Source organism: Ovis aries, chromosome 15, assembly GCF_016772045.2.
Source record: "Ovis aries strain OAR_USU_Benz2616 breed Rambouillet chromosome 15, ARS-UI_Ramb_v3.0, whole genome shotgun sequence".
In the NCBI taxonomy this organism is placed as follows: Eukaryota; Metazoa; Chordata; class Mammalia; order Artiodactyla; family Bovidae; genus Ovis; species Ovis aries.
Genome location: NC_056068.1, coordinates 28,614,614 through 28,632,945, shown reverse-complemented (window position 1 = coordinate 28,632,945; position 18,332 = coordinate 28,614,614). Strand labels below are relative to the sequence as shown.

General features: G+C 46.3%; 1 protein-coding gene and 1 long non-coding RNA gene across 4 annotated transcripts in view; one reads left to right on the top strand and one right to left on the bottom strand.

The window, feature by feature from the left end:
• Positions 1-8,988, top strand: part of JAML (junction adhesion molecule like) — a 29,678-nt gene extending 20,690 nt beyond the window's left edge. Inside the window, exons 7-10 of one of the 2 annotated variants that reach the window (XM_012095521.4) lie at positions 101-239; positions 3,129-3,189; positions 4,823-4,909; positions 8,482-8,988. In XM_012095521.4, coding sequence (XP_011950911.1) covers positions 101-239; positions 3,129-3,189; positions 4,823-4,909; positions 8,482-8,574 — 380 coding nt within the window. In that variant the 3' untranslated portion in view covers positions 8,575-8,988. Of the gene's footprint in view, positions 1-100; positions 240-3,128; positions 3,190-4,822 lie in introns of both variants that reach the window. The other variant, XM_060399774.1, reaches the window with a different exon arrangement.
• The window catches only part of LOC132657861 (uncharacterized), a 46,634-nt gene that overhangs the window by 3,153 nt on the left and 25,149 nt on the right, over positions 1-18,332 (bottom strand). The window lies entirely within an intron of this gene.

Below are 18,332 nucleotides of genomic sequence, written 5' to 3'. Positions count from 1 at the left end.
CTTCCTGACGTGGCAGTTGCTGCTTGGCATAGAGCTGGTGAGGCTCCCAGCTCTTCTCTGGAATGTTGCGGCTCTGTCATTGCTATTCTCCTTTCCCAAGCACTGGTGACGCCGGTAGCCCTCAGACCAGAGATCCTGGATGGTAACCAGCTGGTGATCATCGTGGGGATTGTCTGTGCCACCATCCTGCTTCTTCCGGTTCTGATACTGATTGTGAAGAAGGCCTATGGAAATAAGAGGTACGGGGCTGCTCCCATCTCTTGGACTGCGAGGCTGAGGTGCCTTTAGCCTGAAGTGGAAGAGAGTGATAGGACCCTATGCGTACCATTTTCAGGGAAGGGTGTATTTTATTTATTTTTAGAAAGGTTTATTTATTTGTTGCGGTGGGTCTTCTCTAGTGGCGACCAGTGGGCTTCTCGTCACAGCGGCTTCTCTTGTTGCTGACACGGGCTCTAGGTGCTCAGGCTTCAGTCATTGCAGCAAGTGGGCTCAGTAGCTGTGGTGCACAGGCTTAGCTGCTCCATGGCATGGGGGATCTTCCTGGACCAGGGAATCGAGCCTGTGTCCCCTGCATTGGCTTGAGGATTTTAAACCAATGAACCACCAGGGAAGCCCAGAAGGGGGTATTTTAAACCAGCCACCATCTGGGGTAATCGTGTTAGAGGTCGTCATCTAGTGACCCCACCCCTTTTGCTCACTGTTCAATCTCTAAGTCGCCTCTGACTCTTTTGCGACCCCATGGACTGTAGCCTGCCAGGCTCCTCTGTCCGTGGGATTTCCCAGACAAGAATAGTAGAATAGGTTGCCATTCCCTTCTCCAAGGGATCTTCCTGACCCGGGGATCAAACCCATAACTTTTGCATTGGCAGGTGGATTCTTTACCACTGAGCCACCAGGGAAGCCTCCTCTGTTCTTGGTTGTCCTGAAAGGCCTTGCACATTCCCACATCATCCTCATTCTATAATATTACAAAGACTTACAAATGTTTGTCCAAGTAGAGCATAATTAACAGTATAAATCCTATGCAAGAACCATAACGGTGCTATTCAATGCCTGAGAGAAATGATTTTTGAATTAGCCATAGTACGTATACACTTTTTAGAGAAGCTCGGATTTTGAGGGTTGTCAGTGACTTTATTTGAAGGACCACATTTTAATTATGAGAAGCTACTTTTGAATGGACAGCCTCTCAGGTCCTAAATTATTTTTAGGGAATGTATTTTTAAAGGCTTGAAGTTCTCCTGTACATGCATGCTCAGAGTCGTGTCTGACTCTTTGCGACACCATGGACTGTAGTCCCCCAGGCTCCTCTGTCCATGGGATTTTCTAGGCAAGAATACTGGAGTGGGTTGCCATTTTCTCTACCAGGGGATCTTCCCGGCCCAGGGATTGAACCTGTATCTGTTTGTTTCCTGCATTGAACAGGCAGATTCTTTACCAGCTGCACCACCTGAAGTTCTAGTATCTCAGAAATTCACAGATGCTCTGGCGTGAGCATCTTGCTAGGGCAAGTTGACCCTCCTTTTGAAATAGTGTCAAGGGGCAAGAACCCCCATTTAGACTGAGTAGAGCTGGCTTTTAGGTCTCCTTTCCCCATGGGACATGGATCATACAGAAACTGCTGGTGTCTGCTAGGTTTGCATTTGACTCCCCAGGGGCTTTCTGACTTGGTTTTGAAATTGAAAGTCTTTGCTCTGGGCAGGTGGGCAACACAGAACGAAGAGTTAGACAATGTGGCTTCCCTATCAGCTCACTTCCCTGATCTGGACCTCAGTTTCTCTCAAAATGAAGAACAGAACTCCCATGTCTGTGTACCTGTTTATTCTAAAGAATAATCAGATGGATGTGTTGAGATTTGTGCATAAACATGGTTGCTGTAACAAAGGTTATAATTAAAAACTGAAATCATTGTCAGTGCCTGTCAGAAAGGTAATGATCCAATGAATTGGTATTCCAGTTGATGAAATACTGCTCAGCCCTGTATGTAATTATGGGAAAAGATGTCCAAGAAGTAATATACAATGTATAGTAGGATCTTATTTTAATAAAAAAGTAAATTATGTAATTCTCACTTCAGCAGCACATATACTAAATATATTCTGTGTGAGTATACTTATGCAATGAGAGAAGTTTGGAAGGATAATTTTAAAATACTAATAGTGCTATTTGGGAGAAAAGAAAAGGTGTGCCCTACGACGGTAGGAGGTTTACTGGAACTTGAACTTCAGATTGTCTACATTTCTGTATTATTTGAATTATTTTACAGAGCATACAACTTTATAATCAGGAAATATGATTAAAATATTTACACTTTGAGACAAAAAAACCAGATTCCCTTCTAGCTTTAACCCTGGTTGTTGTTTTTAGCTGTACTTCAGGCCAAAGTAGAAAAACGGAAGGCCATTCAGTAGCAAAAGCAGAAGGCAGATGGTTAAGAGATCAAAGGCCAAGGGGCAAGGAAGGGACCAGAGTTCCTAGCCCTGGGTGTTTGTGGGGTTGATTCTGCTTGTCCTTCCCCCAGGAAGAGTCCCAGAGCCTTTGAATTGGTGTCTTGCTGAGTTTCTGCTGCCCCCTGCTGGTCCAGCTTCTTCTCCCTAGTCCTCGGAAATGATGATATCGAATCCCATGGAGTCCCTCTATTAAATCACTTACAGTTGTTCTGGACAGGAAGTTATTAGGGTGACAGTGGAAAGGCTGAGGGCTTCCCTTGTGGCTCAGCTAGTAAAGAATCCGCCTGCAGTATGGGAGACATGGGTTCGATCCCTGGGTTGGGAAGATCCCCTAGAGAAGGGAAAGGCTACCCACTCCAGTATTCTGGCCTAGAGAATTCTATGGATTGTATAGTCCATGGGGTTGCAAAGAATCAGATACCACTGAGCAACTTTCACTCACTAGAGAGGCTGGAGCTGTCTTCAGCCCAGGCTTTATCTAAATACTTCTCTGCTCTCCATTAAAGAGATGCAAGCCTCAGATTCTAAGCTGAGCTGTGTAGTGTGGGCTGAAGGTGTCTAGAAGTGGGTCCTCCTCTGGGGTCTTTTTTTAATAAAAACTCTGTGTGGTCTTGTGTTATCACCCTTGACTCTACAATGCCAGGTGGTTAATTGCACATGCTTTTCATGTCTTTGCAGTTCAGTCACTTCCACCACCCTGGTCAAAAGCCTGGAGAACACAGAGAAGGCTCGTGCAGAGGTAAGAGAAGAATTCTGCCATTTTGGAACCTCCCTGGCAGTCCAGTGGTTAAGACTCTGTGCCTGCAACGCAGGGGACATGGGTTTGATTCCTGGTCAGGGAACTAAGAGCCCACAGGCCTGCAGGGCCAAATAAATAAATAAAATAATAAAAAAAAGACAAACCAAAAAACAGAATTATGCTGTTTTGCAGCTGTGCCCCATGAGGACAAGTGGAGACTGCTCCAGCACCCAGGTGGTGTCTTTATCATTCTCCTGAGAACTGTGTCTCATTCATTGTTATGTCTCAGCACCTCCAGTGCCTGGCCCAGAGCAGTGCTTAGGAGATCTCCATCACGCAGTAACAGCCCAGGAGAAGTGAATAGCATAGTGAGTAGAGGTGGGCGGGGCCAGCCCAGCAGCCTAGCCCAGTCTTGGAGGGTCTTGGGAAAGAGGACTGGACTTGGAATTGAAAAGTCCCAGTTCAAGCCCAGCTCTGCCACTCCCTGAGCCTCTGATTTCTCATCCCCCAAATGAGGATAAGGACAAACATATCTGTCCAGCTGTGAGGTTCAAATGACGTGATGCTGTGTGCAAGTGCTCTATAGTCTCTGAGGCATTGTATCAATATGAGGGGTGATTATGATCCACTCTGAGGTTCAGTGAAGGGGTTAATAGTTCAGATTAAATATTCAGGAACCTTTAGAAAGAGAGAATCAAGAACTTTTTCTTGATCATACTAGTTTGTGATAGTTTATATAAATAATAAATAATTGCTACTAGGAACTGAGAAATGGACTAATTTCCCTGGACTCCCCCCCCCTTTTTGTTCTTTCTCTTCTTCCCTCCTTCCTTCCCCCTCCCTTCCTCTTTCTTTCTTCCTTCCTGTTTTCCTCCTTCCCGCCTTCCTTTCTTTCCTTTGAAAACTCTTCTTACATACCTATCTATCTTTTGGGCTGTTTGTGCCTCACATCATAGTATAGGGGACTCCAGAAGTCCAAGAATTTGTCCCTGGATGATATCACTTCCCCAAATAGTGACAGGGACGGGAGTCACAAAGTACCCCTGACCTCACAGACATGAAGTTCAGTGAGGGCTGTTCTTGCCAGTTAAGCCCTATCGGAGAGATGACGACAATTACGTGCTGATGAATGCTGTCCTGCCAAGACTCTAATTAGGAGGAAATAACCACAAAATTCAAATCATTAGGTAGAATAAGAATTCTCTGCTGCTACCTCAATGCCCATCCAAACAAAGATGTTGGACATTTTTTTTTTTTTTTTCTGGTCATACCATGGGACAAGTGGAATCTTAGTTCCCGGACCAGGGATTAAACTCGGGCCCCCTGCATGGGGCTTGTGGAGTCTTAACCACTGGACCACCAGCGAAGTCCCGGAGATTTGACTTTTGAACCAAAGAATCTGGTCCTTAATATAGAGCTCCTTGCCAATGAGTTAATTTTCAGAAGCCTGAGGACTGGATTATTGTGACCTACGATCATTCTGCAGCCCTCAGTAACCCCCAGAACCCGCTGATTTGGGGCTTGATGCCCTGTGAACATAGGGGGTCACAAGAACATAGAAAAGAAAGCCTTTTCTCTGGCATGTAAGATTTGTTGAGTTTTAAGAATGTTTATATGATTTTCTCCCCTCCAGAAACACATTTATTCCTCAATAACCACACAAGAGGTGAACGATGAGGAAGAATCAAGTGGAAAATCAGAGGCCACCTACATGACCATGGTGAGGAATGTTCTGGGTCCCACTGAGCCCGGTGTCTGGAGGCAGGAAAAGGACTTGGGAAGGATATGGCAGACTCACAGGGGATGGATGTTGCTAGGTTTCCTGGTGGGAGCAGGGGTGGGGGTGAGGTGCGGTGGTGGTGGGGTGGGGGGACACTCTGCTGAAGGCAGAGCTTTTTCTAGGTAGTTGGAAATTGTAAGAAGTTGAAGCTCTGCTGGATAGAAGAGTAGTAACAAACTTGTCCTTATACTCAATTTCGAGTCTTCTGAGCATCTCTAGGGCTAGAGAGGGTTGATCTCAGAGGTAAAAGGAAGTGCCATCATGAGGTTAGACAAAGATCTCTTCCTCATCAGCACAATACTGGTTTAACACAATGTTGTGAAGAGGGACTGGAAGATCCCTGTACGAAAATCATGTCATGAGGAACTGTTTTCCTCCATTTCAAAAGGTCCCTTCCGACTCTTAGATTTTTTTGTTCTTGCAGCTTAAGATCATTATTTGCACTTTATTAACTGAACACAACACAGATTTGCCATGCGCACTAGATGCTTATATACACATGCCTGCAAGCCCAGCACCAATAACTTCCTAGTGCGTGTTGTGGTAAGGAACTGCTGTATACGATTCAAGCCCTAGGTCCCTTAATGAGTTCCAGGTCTTTCCCTAAGTCCTCTTTATGCTAGTAACGCTCTTTATTTGATGCACCACTAACTATGGGAACTCTACTGTTCATGCTATTTCACCCAGTGCTCCTTTATTTGCAGCCCTTAGTTCTCCTATGGTGTCGGGATATTTCGTTGCTGTTGTTTAGTCGCTAAGTCCTGTCTGACTCTTTCGTGACCCCAGGGACTGTAGCCTACCAGGCTCCTCTGTCCATGGGATCTCCAGGCAAGAATACTGGAGTGGGGTGCCATTTCCTCCTCCAGGGGATCTTCTTGACTCAGGGATCCAACCTGTGACTCCTGCCCTGGCAGTCAGGTTCCTTGACACTGAGCCATATCCATTGGGATATTGTATATACTTGCTGATTGCTTTATCTTGTTATTAAAGTTTATTTTTTTACATTTCTGAGTATGACCTCTTCTCTGCACATATCTTTCAGAATTCCTTAGATTACTAATGGTTTTATCTTTACACTGATTTCTGCTGCTGCTGCTGCTACTAAGTTGCTTCAGTCGTGTCCAACTCTGTGCGACCCCATAGATGGCAGCCCACCAGGCTCCCCCATCCCTGGGATTCTCCAGGCAAGAACACTGGAGTGGGTTGCCATTTCCCTCTCTAATGCATGAAAGTGAAAAGTGAAGTCGCTCAGTCATGTCCGACTCTTAGCGACCCCATGGACTGCAGCCTGCAAGACTCCTCTGTCCAAGGGATTTTCCAGGCAAGAGTACTGGAGTGGGGTGCCATCGCCTTCTCCACACTGATTTCTAGTTGGCTCCAATTCTGGATGGCCAATGTATATCCAAATATATATGTTCTAGTATGTCCTGGAGTGTTACATGTCTTCGGTGTTAGCTTGTGAGCTTCTCCTTCACTGGTATTTTCCTATAATTTTCAATGTTTACTAAACTTACCTGTGTGTGCTCAGTCACATCTAACTCTTTATGGTCCCGTGGACTGTAGCCCGCCAGACTCCTCTGTCCATGGGATTCTCCAGGCAGGAACACTGGAGTGAGTTGCCATTTCCTGCTCCAGGGAATCCTGCTGACCCAGGGATTGAATGCACACCTCCTGCCCTGGCAGGCAGATTCTTTACACTGGCTCCACATCTGCTGCTGTTTAGTTGCTCAGTCACGTCCCCTCGGGGACTCTTTGCCGACCCCTTGGCCTGCAGCACTCCAGGCTTCCCCGTCCTTCACTGTCTCCTGGAGTTTGCTCAAACTCATGTCCATTGAGTCGAAACTCCACTTGGGAAGCCCTAAACTAAATTTACCCACCAGTTGTATTTAAAGTGAAAGTGAAAGTCAATATTTTGCAACTCTTAGATTTTTTAATTCTGTGACTTATTATACCTTGACATAACCCAACTGCTGGAAGGCTGGATGCTGGATTTCATGTAATAATACAGAGTCTGATTCCTATGTTCTCTTTGTTCAACTCTCCAGGGAAGTCTAGCACCTAGAAAAGACACTGGCTGTGTAGTGAGTAGCGGGTAAGGACAAAAGGAATGAGCTGGCAAGGGACGTGATGCTATTTGTAGATAAATAATAGCTAGTCAAGAATCCTCCTACAGTGCGGGAGAACTGGGTTCGATCCCCGGGTTGGGAAGATCCCCTGGAGAAGGGAATGGCTGTCCACTCCAGTATTCTGGCCTGGAGAATTCCGTGGACTGTGTAGTCCATGGGGTCACAGAGAGTTGGATACGACTGAGGGACTTTCACAATAGGCACCCCAGCCAAGGAGGGAACAGTGTTCTGCTGTGTTCAGGAAGGCTGGCCTCCTCTGTTTGTAGGATGATGGCTTGCTTGTGTTTTTTTCCTGTTACACCAGCTCCAAGGACACATGACTCCCAGATGATTGCAACAGAGAAAGGTTCTGCCAGGGAAGAGTGAGATCAGAATCTGGCCTTGCTCCACCAAGTGAAACATGAGCTCCCCTCTGAAGTTGAACGTAGTCATTCCCCTTCCCCCCATCCTTCTCCCATCATTGCCATGTGATGCTACAGCAGCTGCCAGAACCTCGTCTTAGAGACCTGCTGATAACGGTGCCTGCTGCTCAGTGCGTCCGTCACCTGGGCGGTACCGTTTGCAGACGCTCTGTGGGACAGAGGTGACGGAGAAGTGAACCACCTTCAGTGCCAGCGTCTCATGTTTAGCGCCAAGTGTTTGCGATTTAAACTCTGCAGGAAACAGCACCCATGGCCCCTTGAAATGGGTCCAATAAAGCAAGTGTGATAGGGGACCAGGGCCACAGACTCAAAGGCCTTCAGGGGCTGGTCAAGTTATTGCAAAACACTGTGTCAAATTACACACGGCTGTGGGTGAATTCTGGCCTTTGTTTGAGACTTCAGGTAGGGGGCTGTTATCTGATAGAGAGCAGGGGTAACAAAGAAATTTTGCTTAAAATTTTTTATCATGGATTTTTTTTACATTGATGTTTATTTTTGACTACACCTGCAGTGTGCAGGATCTTAAATCCCCAGCCAGGGATTGAGCCCTTCCCCCTGTGCCTCCCTGGTGTCCTGACCACTGGGCCCCCCGGGAAGTCCCAGAACCTTTGCTTTTCTATTAAATTTACTTAAATGGAGGGGCACCACACCATGTCCTCTTTCTGAGGCAGTGTGGCACAATGGTTAAGCTTAGGAGTTGGACAGACCAGTGTCCGCATCTTTACCCTGACTTAGAAGCTGGATCACCTTGGGCAGGTAACTTGGTTTCTTGAGGTTCAGTTTCCTCATCCTTGATGAGAATAATATTAATAAAACCTACCTCTCGGGTGGTGAGGAACAAATGAGGTAGTGCAGCATGTGAAATTCAGAACTGGCCCAGAAGGATGGAAGGAGCTCAGTAAATGGTAACTATTATGACTGAAATGCTTCTTACAAATATGCTTTGTTTCTCTCCCCCCCACAGAACCCAGTTTGGCCTTCTCTGAAGTCAGCACCAACTAGCCCACCAGACCAAAGGTCAACTAGGGGAATGGCAAAAACAGAGCAAGCCTTCTGAGAAGAAGGGGTGGTCCTTTTACCCTTGGCTGCACAGAGACTCTCTTTGCTGTGTGTCCTGAGTCCATCCATGTAGCAGTTGTTTCAGACCCTCTGCCCTCCCAGTCCTTTTCCTGTCTCCCTGCTTGGGCAGAGGGCTGGCGATGGAGGGCTCGAAGGCCAGCAAAGAGACTGGACAGCCCTGGAGGAAGAAAGGCTGGTAAGGGGGAGCATGGACTTGATCCCCCTAGAGTGAGACCCTGGCCCTGGGGACCCTGGTCAGCTGCCGCAGTGGCCTCGAGTGTCCCTTCAGTCAGACCCTCTGCTTGGACGGTGCTCTCTGTGGAAGGTTCCAGAGAAGAATCAGAGATAAAAAACAACCCCAAATGATTACTCCTGTGGCCAATGATCCCTAAATAAATGCAGTCTGTGGCAATCATCGTGTGTCTCTACCCTGGCTGAAGGGCATGTGGAGTGCTGGTGAAGAATCTATTGTTGGGAACTCCTGAAGCAACTGAAGTGACTGGAGGAAAGCCCTGCTGTGACTCACACACTGGGGGCCAGTTTGAGGCCTGAGGAAGTTTGGGGGGCATGAATGGGTTGGAAGTGGGGTACATCTCTTCGATGTAACTCAGTGCTTCTGGATGCCGGCTGGGTATCAGAGTGGCTGGTGGCTCTTGGCTGGGCCCCACCAGAGATCTGGATAGACTATATTGGTGGATCTGGAGCACTTGTCTTTTTCAGAAGCGACACTCCTGGGTCACCAAAACGGACAGCCACTGATTTAACTCTTGGTCTGAATGTGAGATACCTTTCCTTTTGGTTCCTTTACTTTGTAAGATTTAATAAGGCTAGTTGTTTGTTTTTTTAAATCCTCTGGTTCTAAACTCCTGTCTCTAGTCTGGGCTCAGCTCAGATCTCTTCGTCTTTACTGCCTTGTGTACTGTGTCCCATTTTTCCCTCTTAGCCATTTAGGGCTTGGATAAAGAGCAGATCCTTAGTAAGTTTCTGACTTCTGATCCAATCTCAAGTTGAGGTAATTTTTAATTTTTTTTAGCTGCACCCCACAGCACTTGGGATCTTAGCTCCCTGACCAGTGATCGAACCCATGCACCTTTCATTGGAAGCGTGGAGTCTTAACTACTGGACCACCAGGGAAGTCCCAGAGCTACATTTATGAGTGAGTTCCCTAACTCTCCAGATTTCAAGGACCCTCCACTAGATACTCATCATTAACTTTCTCTTTTATCAGCCGTCCTCTGGACTCCACTTGGAGGCTTGAAGCCTCTTTTTGTTCAGCCATATCTAAGAGTCATGAAATGTTTCCTCCTCAGTGTTAGCTCTCAGTAAGGAGCATGTCAGTAATTTACAATATGTGGATTAAGGCAATATCCTGTCCAAGACATATCAGAGAGGGGAGACATATTGACATGATGCGGGGGGCACCCTCTTTCATATACTAAAAGTTCATGGGGAGGAAGTGGTTTCATTCTGACTTATTAGGCAACATGCTCTCCTGGGCTAAGGGGCCCTTTTCCACTTCCTCAAATATTGTTTTCATGTGATGACAACCTTCAAGATACCGAGTGGAGTGGATGGATGGTGATTGTACATCTGTTGTCTGGATAGAAAGGAATACTTGGGATAAAGGCTGAGTGAGGCAGGCAGCTTCTCCATGTGCTCCTCCCTGCAGAGGGCGCTCTGCCCCGGCAAGTGTGCACAGAGCCCTGCAGGGTTTGACTTGCGCACATCAAATTTGAATTCCATTCATTCAACCTTAAGCTTTCATTCTGAGGAGGAAGAAGAGGAATCTACCTCTCTCCCTCAACTCTGCCTCTCCACAAATCTTCCTCTTACACACAGGCATGGAGTCAAGGTTGAGAGCACAAGTTCATAGCTGTCAAATACAATTTTGCCCCAAACCAAAACAGCCCTGCAGGGAGGGGCCCATGGGAAAGACCTGCCTGCCCACTATGCCCTTCGCTTAGGGGTGGTTGTCTACTAAATCCAGGACCATGAAGGCATATGGCGTAGGGAATGGCTTCTAGGTGAAACAAACCTGGTTTAAATCTTGGCTTTGCCTCTTACTCTCTGTTCAATATGACAAAGTTTGTGTCAATTCTTTGAGGCTATTTGCCTGATAGAAAATAATCATGGGAACTAAATGAGGTTGGTTAGGGGCTAGAGCCTGGTCTGGATCCTCTACCTCCTTCCAATATGTTTTCCCCAGTGGATTTGTCATCTGATGATTCAGTCCCCATCTCATTATTTTTTATTTCTATGGGCAGGAAGCCCTGCAACTCTAAATATAATAACTAAGTCCTTCTTTTCATCCAAAGAAAGACTTAGGAAGCCGAACTTGGGGAAGGATTTTGCATAGCTCTGAGGGGTGATGTTCTGAATGGCAAGACACCAGCTGGAGATGGAGCAAACTGGATCTTCTTGTAGGTCCAAGCAGTTATGTTACTGGAATTTGCAGTATTTTAAGTCTCTAGATGACCAGATGCTCCCATATTCAAAGGCTTCCAGAAGCAAGCAAACTTTTGCCAACAGAAAGCAGCCTAAGGGTGGAGGGGGTGGGGCCGCCCAGGAATAATGGAGAATCTGGCACCATCAGTTTGGCTACTGGAACTGAAAACAGTTCAGCCTGTCCCCTGGGGACCTACAGAAGATATGCCTCCTTTAAAAGGCTTCTGCCTTCTGCCAGCCCTTCAGTCTTTTTCTCTTTGCCACCTCACCCTTTCTCCTTTTAGCTAGTCTGTGTGCTTACATGTCTATACTGGGAATTTTCTTTATAAGTCACCAGCTCTTTGTATGTGTATGTGTGTGTGTTTGGAAGTGGTCATGCTACCACTGATTTGGCTCAGTTACTTAGACCTAGAGAACCTTAGGTTGCAAGTTTTGTCCCAACCCAGACCAGTTATCTTCTTACTGAGAACAGACCAAAGTTTCTCAGAACTCCTGACCTTCTGTCCTGGCCAGTTGGTTTGCAAATGTGGTTCATTCTTCCTCAAGGGAGATCAGGTGGCCCATTACCACTTCTATAAAAACCAACTCTTGAAACATCCCTTCTTCATCAAAAAATAAGGGAACTTGGAGTTTTCACAGAAAGCTAAATCCTTTCATATTTCCTAGATGGTGAGAGCAATAGTGATTTACTTTGTCCCAGAACTCCCCAGACCCTTGTCTGAACTCCACATTGTATGCTCATGGCCTTCTGACACTGGGCACCATTTGTCTACCCATCCACACCTCCCATTTTTTCCCCATGCTCCACATACCTTTGTTTTTTGTGCTTCTGAACCTTTGCTCTTGGTGTTCCCCTGTCTAGCATTCTCTTTTTCTTCTTCAGTTCAGTTCAGCTCAGTTGCTCAGTCGTGTCCGACTCTTTGTGACCCTATGAATCGCAGCACGCCAGGCCTCCCTGTCCATCACCAACTCCCGGAGTTCACTCAGACTCACGTTCATCGAGTCAGTGATGCCATCCAGCCATCTCATCCTCTGTTGTCCCCTTTTCCTCCTGCCCCCAATCCCTCCCAGCATCAGAGTCTTTTCCAATGAGTCAACTCTTCGCATGAGGTGGCCAAAGTACTGGAGTTTCAGCTTTAGCATCATTCCTTCCAAAGAAATCCCAGGGTTGATCTCCTTCAGAATGGACTGGTTGGATCTCCTTGTAGTCCAAGGGATTCTCAAGTCTTCTCCAACACCACAGTTCTTCAAGGGCCTGCTTGAGTCTTGCTTGGGTGATGGTCCATTTCTATGTATCTCTACACTTACTGGATTTTATCATCTGATGTTTTCTGACTGTTTCATGGGTGTGGGCTTTATTTTCTCTGAGAGATCTTAAACTCTTTAGAGATCCTGCTTTAGGTCTTCTCTGTGAGCGTTGCAGTATCTGACTCCATGTGGGAAAATCCTTCATTGAATGGAATTCCTAGGGAATGGGGTGGCTGGACCTGGCTCCCTGTCCTGGTTCCACCACACTTTGGCTGTGGAAGGTCAGGTTGATGGAGTTTCTGCTCTTTCCCAAGATACGAAAGATATTCATTCATGCATTCATTCTCATCTACTCAGGGACTAATAGTGGCCTAGCCACAAACTAAGAAGAATAAGACAGAACCCCTGTCTTTAAGGAACTACAGTCCAGTTGGGGAGGTAAGATATATAAACAAAAAATGACAATACTCCCTGGCTCAAGCAATCCCAGGGGTACCACAGATGAGGTAGATGAGAGTTGATACATTTATCTGTCTAGAGGGTAAACTTTCACAGAGTGAGCTGTATCTCATTCACGTCTATGTCTCTAGTTTCTAGCCTTGTGTCTGGCACATAGGGGACATTAGACATTTGAGTCTGTTGTATGAAGGAACTGATAAATGAGTGAGCGGACCCAGGGTCAAGCAGCACAGAGAGAAGTATGTAGGTACAATAAGGAAGGGGTTACTTTGTAGCAGATTAAAAAAAAATTATTTATTTTTTATTTGTTTATGGCTGCACTGCATCTTCATTGCTGGGAGCTGGGTCAACTCTCTAGTTGTAATGCACGGGCTGCTCATTGTGGTGGCTTCTCTTGTTGCTGAGCACAGACTCTAGGGTGCGCGGGCTTCAGTAGTTGTGGCATTCAAGCTCTAGAGCATGTGTGATTCTGTGGTTGTGGGGCACGGGCTTAGATGCCCCACTGTATGTGGGATCTTCCCAAACCAGGGATCAAACCTGTGTCCCTTACATTTTTGGCAGGCAGATTCTTAATCACTGGACCACCACGGAAGTCATTTAGTAGATTTTTGAAGAAGGACTAGGAGCTAGCTGAGCAGACAAGGGAGGAAGGGCATTCCTGGAAGAGGAAACTTCAAAGGTAGAGACACCATGATGTGAAGCTCTTACATGGGGTAAGAGAAACCTCAAACCTTGCCTGGTGCAGACTGGCTTGGGAAGGGTCAGGGCAGAGAAGAAAGGTGAGTGAAATTGTTACTCCTGAGCAGGCCACTTGATGCTGTACACATTTAATCCTAAGCTTGTTCCTGCTCACCAGTCCCTTCTTCCCAGCCTCCCATACCTGGCCTCTGCACTGCTTCTTGCTCCTGGGATGCAAACCTTTTAATATTCATTGAAGGCATTACTTAACTTTCGTGTGCTCAAGAAACATCTAAAGATCTTGTTTAACATGCAGATTCCGATTCTTTGGGTCTGAGGTGGGGCCCATGACTCTGCATTTCTAAGGAGCTCCCAGGTGAGGCTGAGGATGTTGGTCCAGTAAGGCAGTGGTACCCAGAGAGGCTCTCTGTAGCCTCAACTAAGAATTCCAAAGGCAAAAGGAAACCACCTTCCTTTGGATTATTTGTAACATTCTTCTGCCAGCAGGATAGAAAATTGAGTGTTGTCTAATGCAGTCTTCAGGGAAAAATGGCACTGGGTAGAAATGCTGAAAAGAGGGCCTCATTCCCCAGATAGCCCGTCTTCAACAGTGCTGTCTTGTTTTGCAGATTATTGATTACCTCTTTGAGTTTCTGCTTCCCAGGCTTTTATTGGCTCATGGGGCAAGGCATACCTTTTTGAAGCAGATGGGCATCTGGAAGCCCGGTTGAGCTGTGGGGAAGCTCGAGGTCTGCTCTCCTCCCAATTCTCCCTGCCAGGGTGCCTCTCCCCTGATTCAACGCCTTCTGACTCTTGGTCCTGGAGAGCTGAATTGGACAAAGTCTATACTAAGTCACAGGCTTGGCTTCTCTTAGCCAAATTCTGGATAGAGGCAAAGGAACTTCTGGATCTGTTTCTTAGATGTTCCCCCAGATAGAAGCTTTTGGACCCAGTGTGAGACCAAGTGAGCTGGGTAAGCAAGCAGCTTCCCTGGGCCTCACAGGCATGCTCAACAGCGTTAAGAAAAAGGAGGAGGCCGGCTACATCAAACCAAAACTCTCCGCCTGACATGTGCCTGCGGCAGCGTGGTGCTGCAGACTGGGACCGGGCTGAGGGGCTGGGAGGGAGCTGGGGCCCCTGGGCTGATGCTGGTGTACCCCTGTGAGCGCACCTGAGAGCCAGGCCAGTGCTGATGGCAGAGGCGGCCTGGGATCTTAGCGTTGTGGCCACCAGTAGACCCTTTTCTCCTAGGCTACCCCATCTCTCCTTCTCTGATTTCTCTTCCTTTGGGCTGTGAGCTCTGTGAAGGAGCCAGCTAGAGCCAGACTCTGGTGAAGTGAGAGAGGCACTTTGGTGACAGAGTCTCTGTAAGATCCAGGCACAGATCAGCACCTCTGGTGTGGAGAAGCTCAGAGGTCTTCTCCCCATACCTCTGCTTTCAGCAGCTGCCACCCAAATTTGACCCACTTCACTCCTCCTCAACCTAGGACGGCTTCAGTGGCCTGGGCTAGATTTCACTGCCTTCTTGATAATGTGGATGATGTCCCATCCCTCTCCAAATTCACTCATTCATTCATTCAGGGTACCCCTGGGCAGCTAGGCAGCACCTGTGTCTGCTCTGAAATGAGCACTGTGCTGGCCTCTCATTTTATTCCTTTGTGCCCTGACTCTTTCTGCATTCTGTTTCACACACACACACACACACACACACACACACACACACACAGAGGCATCTTGCTTCATCTATTCTGGTTTTCTCTTCCCTGTGTCTCTAAACAACCCAAGGGAATTTCTCGTGTCTCCTCCCCTTGGTAACAAGTGATATGGATTACTGGATATATGCAGTGTTTCACACAGACCTCAGCTTGAGTCCTGACTCCAACCCTGCCCTTAACTATTAATATCATAGGTAACTTCAGTGGGCTCAAGTTAAAGATGGGCTCAATAAAGACAGAAATGGTATGGACCTAACAGAAGCAGAAGATATTAAGAAGAGGTGGCAAGAATACACAGAAGAACTGTACAAAAAAGATCTTCATGACCAAGATAATCATGATGGTCTGATCACTCACCTAGAGCCAGACATCCTGGAATGTGAAGTCAAGTGGGCCTTAGAAAGCATCACTACGAACAAAGCTAGTGGAGGTGATGGCATTCCAGCTGAGCTATTTCAAATCCTGAAAGATGATGCTGTGAAAATGCTGCACTCAATATGCCAGCAAATTTGGAAAACTCAGCAGTGGCCACAGGACTGGAAAAGGTCAGTTTTCATTCCAATCCCAAAGAAAGGCAATGCCAAAGAATACTCAAACTACCGCACAATTGCACTCATCTCACATGCTAGTAAAGTCATGCTCAAAATTCTCCAAGCCAGGCTTCAGCAATACATGAACCGTGAACTTCCAGATGTTCAAGCTGGTTTTAGAAAAGGCAGAGGAACCAGAGATCAAATTGCCAACATCTGCTGGATCATGAAAAAAGCAAGAGAGTTCTAGAAAAACATCTATTTCTGCTTTATTGACTATGCCAAAGCCTTTGACTGTGGATCACAATAAACTGTGGAAAATTCTGAAAGAGATGGGAATACCAGACCACCTGATCTGCCTCTTGAGAAACCTATATGCAGGTCAGGAAGCAACAGTTAGAGCTGGACATGGACCAACAGACTGGTTCCAAATAGGAAAAGGAGTATGTCAAGGCTGTATATTGTCACCGTGCTTATTTAACTTCTATGCAGAGTACATCATGAGAAACGCTGGGCTGGAAGAAGCAGCAGCTGGAATCAAGATTGCCGGGAGAAATATCAATAACCTCAGATATGCAGATGACACCACACTTATGGCAGAAAGTGAAGAGGAACTAAAGAGCCTCTTGATGAAATTAAAAGAGGAGAGTGGAGAGAGTTGGCTTAAAGCTCAGCATTCAGAAAACTAAGCTCATGGAATCCAGTCCCATCACTTCATGGGAAATAGATGGGGAAACAGTGGCTGACTTTATTTTTCTGGACTCCAAAATCACTACTGATGGTGATGGCAGCCATGAAATTAAAAGACGCTTACTCCTTGGAAGGAAAGTTATGACCAAATTAGACAGTTTATTAAAAAGGAGAGATTATTTTGCCAGCAAAGTTCCATCTAGTCAAAGCTAAGCTTTTTCCAGTAGTTATGTATGGATGTGAGAGTTGGACTATAAAGAAAGCTGAGCACCAAAGAATTGATGCTTTTGAACTGTGGTGTGGAGAAGACTCTTAAGAGTCCCTTGGACTGCAAGGAGATCCAACCAGTCCATCCTAAAGGAAATCCATTCTGGGTGTTCATTGGAAGGACTCATGTTGAAGCTGAAACTCCAATATTTTGGCCACCTGATGCGAAGAGGTGACTCATTTGAAAAGACCCTGATGCCGGGAAAGATTGAGGGCAGGAAGAGAAGGGGATGACAGAGGATGAGATGGTTGGATGGCATCACTGGCTCAATGGACATGAGTTTGAGTGAACTCTGGGAGTTGGTGATGGACAGGGAGGCCTGGCATGCTGCAGTTTATGGGGTCACAAAGATTCAGACACGACCGAGTGACTGAACTGAACTGAACTTGAGAGGGTTAGGCCCTGTTGTCCTCTGTTTCCTCACTGCAATTAACAAAAAGAGAAAAGGATGAATTGAGAGAGCAGCATTGACACATATACACTACTTATCTCAGGTGGCCTCAGCCTGCAATCGCTTGGAGGGAGGCTTGGGTTTCCAGCCACAGAGCGAGGCCAGGCTGTGGTGGTGAGTGCACCAGATCCTGGCCATTAGACCAGTGGTCAGTGACAAGGGGCCTGGCCCTTTGGCTTTGCAGAAAAGAATTTCCACAAAGACAGAAAGTAGTGAAGCAAGTAGTTATCAAGAGGAAAAGAGAGTACAGGACGTGTGCATAGACACACGTGCAAACTCAGAGGGAAAGTCCTTGAACTGTGTTCCCATGGCAGGTAAAATCACTTACATGGGGCATTTCTTCCTGTTTTCCTTTGGCCAATCATTTTGATTTCCCTGATTCACAGTTTATATTTGGTATATCTCAGGATCCTTCCATGTGTGTACAGGCGTCTCTTAGCCAAGATGAATTCTACCACAAAGGCCTGTGGGTAGAGCATCCATTGACATCAATCCCCCTTTAACCTCCAAGGAGCTTTTCAGTGCACATGTGGTTGGGGAGGTCTCCTGACTTCAAGAATGAGAAGTACGTTGTCTAGGCAGGGCCCAGCCTCCTCCCTTAATTGTCCTGCTCTTACAATATATTAGGGCTTCCCTAGTGGCTCAGACAGTAAAGAAGCTGCCAACAATGCAGGAGACCCGGGTTGGATCCCTGGGTTGAGAAGACCCCCTGGAAAAGGGAATGGCTACCCACTCCAGTATTCTTGCCTAGAGTACTCCAAGAACTGAGGAATCTGGTGGGCTACAGTATTATATCAGTTTTATTATTGTAATTATTGAACAACAGCATATAATTGTAATCCACTCATATAATTATTCATATATATTATGAATATATGAATACATAATCATATATATTATTCATAATCATATAATTATTGGACAACAACAATTATTATTGTTGTGTTAGTCACTCAGTTATGTCCAACTCTTTGCACCACCATGGACTGTAGCCCACCAGACTCTTCTGTCCATGGGATTCTGTGAAATTATATTATTTCACAGGGAATTATATTATTAATACTTGTGGATATATTATATTATTATTCCACAGGGAATGAATCTCCAATTGCTTTACCCTGGGGGTGGGCATGCGTCTCCTTTTTCACCACCCAGTGTAAACTAGACAGCTAGTGGGAAGCTGCTGTGTAACGCAGGGAGCTGAACTTGGTGCTCTGTGACAACCTAGAGGGCTGGGATGGGGGGTGGTGGGAGGGAGGCTCAAGAGGGAGA